This window comes from Eublepharis macularius, chromosome 3, assembly GCF_028583425.1.
Source record: "Eublepharis macularius isolate TG4126 chromosome 3, MPM_Emac_v1.0, whole genome shotgun sequence".
Lineage (NCBI taxonomy): Eukaryota > Metazoa > Chordata > Lepidosauria > Squamata > Eublepharidae > Eublepharis > Eublepharis macularius.
The window spans coordinates 105,204,576-105,206,048 of record NC_072792.1 but is presented as its reverse complement, the minus strand read 5'-3'; the positions used below and the strand labels follow the sequence as shown (position 1 = coordinate 105,206,048).

General features: G+C 63.9%; 1 protein-coding gene across 1 annotated transcript; it reads right to left on the bottom strand.

Moving 5' to 3' along the window:
• Positions 1 to 202: 202 nt before the first annotated feature.
• On the bottom strand, positions 203 to 1,102 carry LOC129326253 (integrase/recombinase xerD homolog). Its single transcript, XM_054974416.1, has one exon. The coding sequence runs from the start codon at positions 1,100 to 1,102 to the stop codon at positions 203 to 205; it is 900 nt and encodes a 299-aa protein (XP_054830391.1).
• Positions 1,103 to 1,473: the final 371 nt, after the last annotated feature.

Genomic DNA, 1,473 nt, shown 5'->3' with positions numbered 1-1,473 from the left:
CGGGCCTGGTGCGCAAGCATGGGGACGAGGGATTCCCACAGCATGCCTCGGACCCCCATCCAGCGGACGCAGAGTTGGTCATCCAGTCCCAGGTGCTGGCCCCAGCCAGAGGTAGCCGCGTACTTGCCCGCCCAGTGGACAATACTGTGGCCGCACACCCAAACACTCTTCCTCCTGCCTGAGATAACGACAAACCACAACGTTAGTGCGAGGCCTCCCCGGTGGGGCGAATATAGGAACGGAAAGCGCTGGAGCGCCAGCGCCCGATGGACTGAATGACCGACGGTGGGAGCCCCAAGCCAGCGGCCACGGTTGCCGCCCCTATGCGAAATGAATGTGAGCCAAACTGCATGGGGGGAAGCCCCGCGGCCAGCAGGCAAGCCCTGAGCACCGAGGAGAACTGGTACCGAGAGAGGGGGGACCCGTCCTCATGTATAAAGAGGGGCCCGGGGCCGGGGGGGCGGCAATCCAGGAAGGCCCTGACCGCTCGAACCGGGCAAAGCACCCGGCGCCTAGCTGCCCGCAGCGTGACGGTGGACCCTCGGCCGCGCTGGTCGGTCTTGGAACGTCGCAGGGTGATGGTCACGAGGCGGGGGGAACAGGTCAGGTCCGAGGCTGCCAGGGCGCGGCCTGAGGTGTCGGAACGGGAACCAGCCACGATCTCGCTAACCCGGAAAGCACCGTAAAAGGCTACCATGAAGGCGGCGCGAAAGAGCCGGGCCTCGCCTGGGGACCAACAAAGGCCGGGCAGAGCGTGAAGCACGCGCTCGAGGATGTCCAGTGTGATGGGGCGCCTGCGGTCCGGGGGAAGCGGGGCGAGCCTGGCCCAGCCCGTAAGGGCCCGGCGGACAATGAACCCGCTGCAAGGGTCGGGGAAGCCCTGGGCCTTACTGAAAAAGGAGAGGGCTGCTAAATCTCTCCGCATGGAGCGAGGGGAAAGCCCCAAACCCCTGAGATGCACTAGGTACTGCAGGACGACGACCTGAGAGGTGGGCCAAGACCCATCACCCCCAGCGGTTCCAGCAAAAGCCAGGAAGCGGGTGAGAGCTGCCGAATACGCCCGGAGGGTGGCCGGGGCCACCGAGCACAATACTCCCTGCATTACGGCGTCCCTCCAATCAGCCACAGCTCCTCCGGGAAGGGGTCGGGGGTGCGTCGTGCCTCTGGAGCCAGTGCGAAAAACCTCTCCATCTGGAATCGAGATAGTGCGTCGGCCAATCCGTTATCCACACCTGCAACATGGCGGGCTGAGAAGGTAATGTTAGCAGCGAGGCATGTTAGCACGAAGCGGCGGATGAGGCACATAACCCGCTCAGAGCGAGAGGACTGCCGGTTGATGACCTTGACCGTTGCTAGGTTGTCACACCAAAAAGTGACCCGCCTGTCCCGCAGTTGTGGCCCCCAAATGACCACAGCAACCACGATGGGAAAAAGTTCCAAGAAAGTAAGGTCCCTGAGGATCCCCGAGCCCGC

Coding starts and splice junctions, on each gene's coding strand:
- LOC129326253 (XM_054974416.1), bottom strand. CDS start 1,102: ATGCAGGGAGTATTGTGCTCGGTGGCCCCGGCCACCCTCCGGGCGTAT.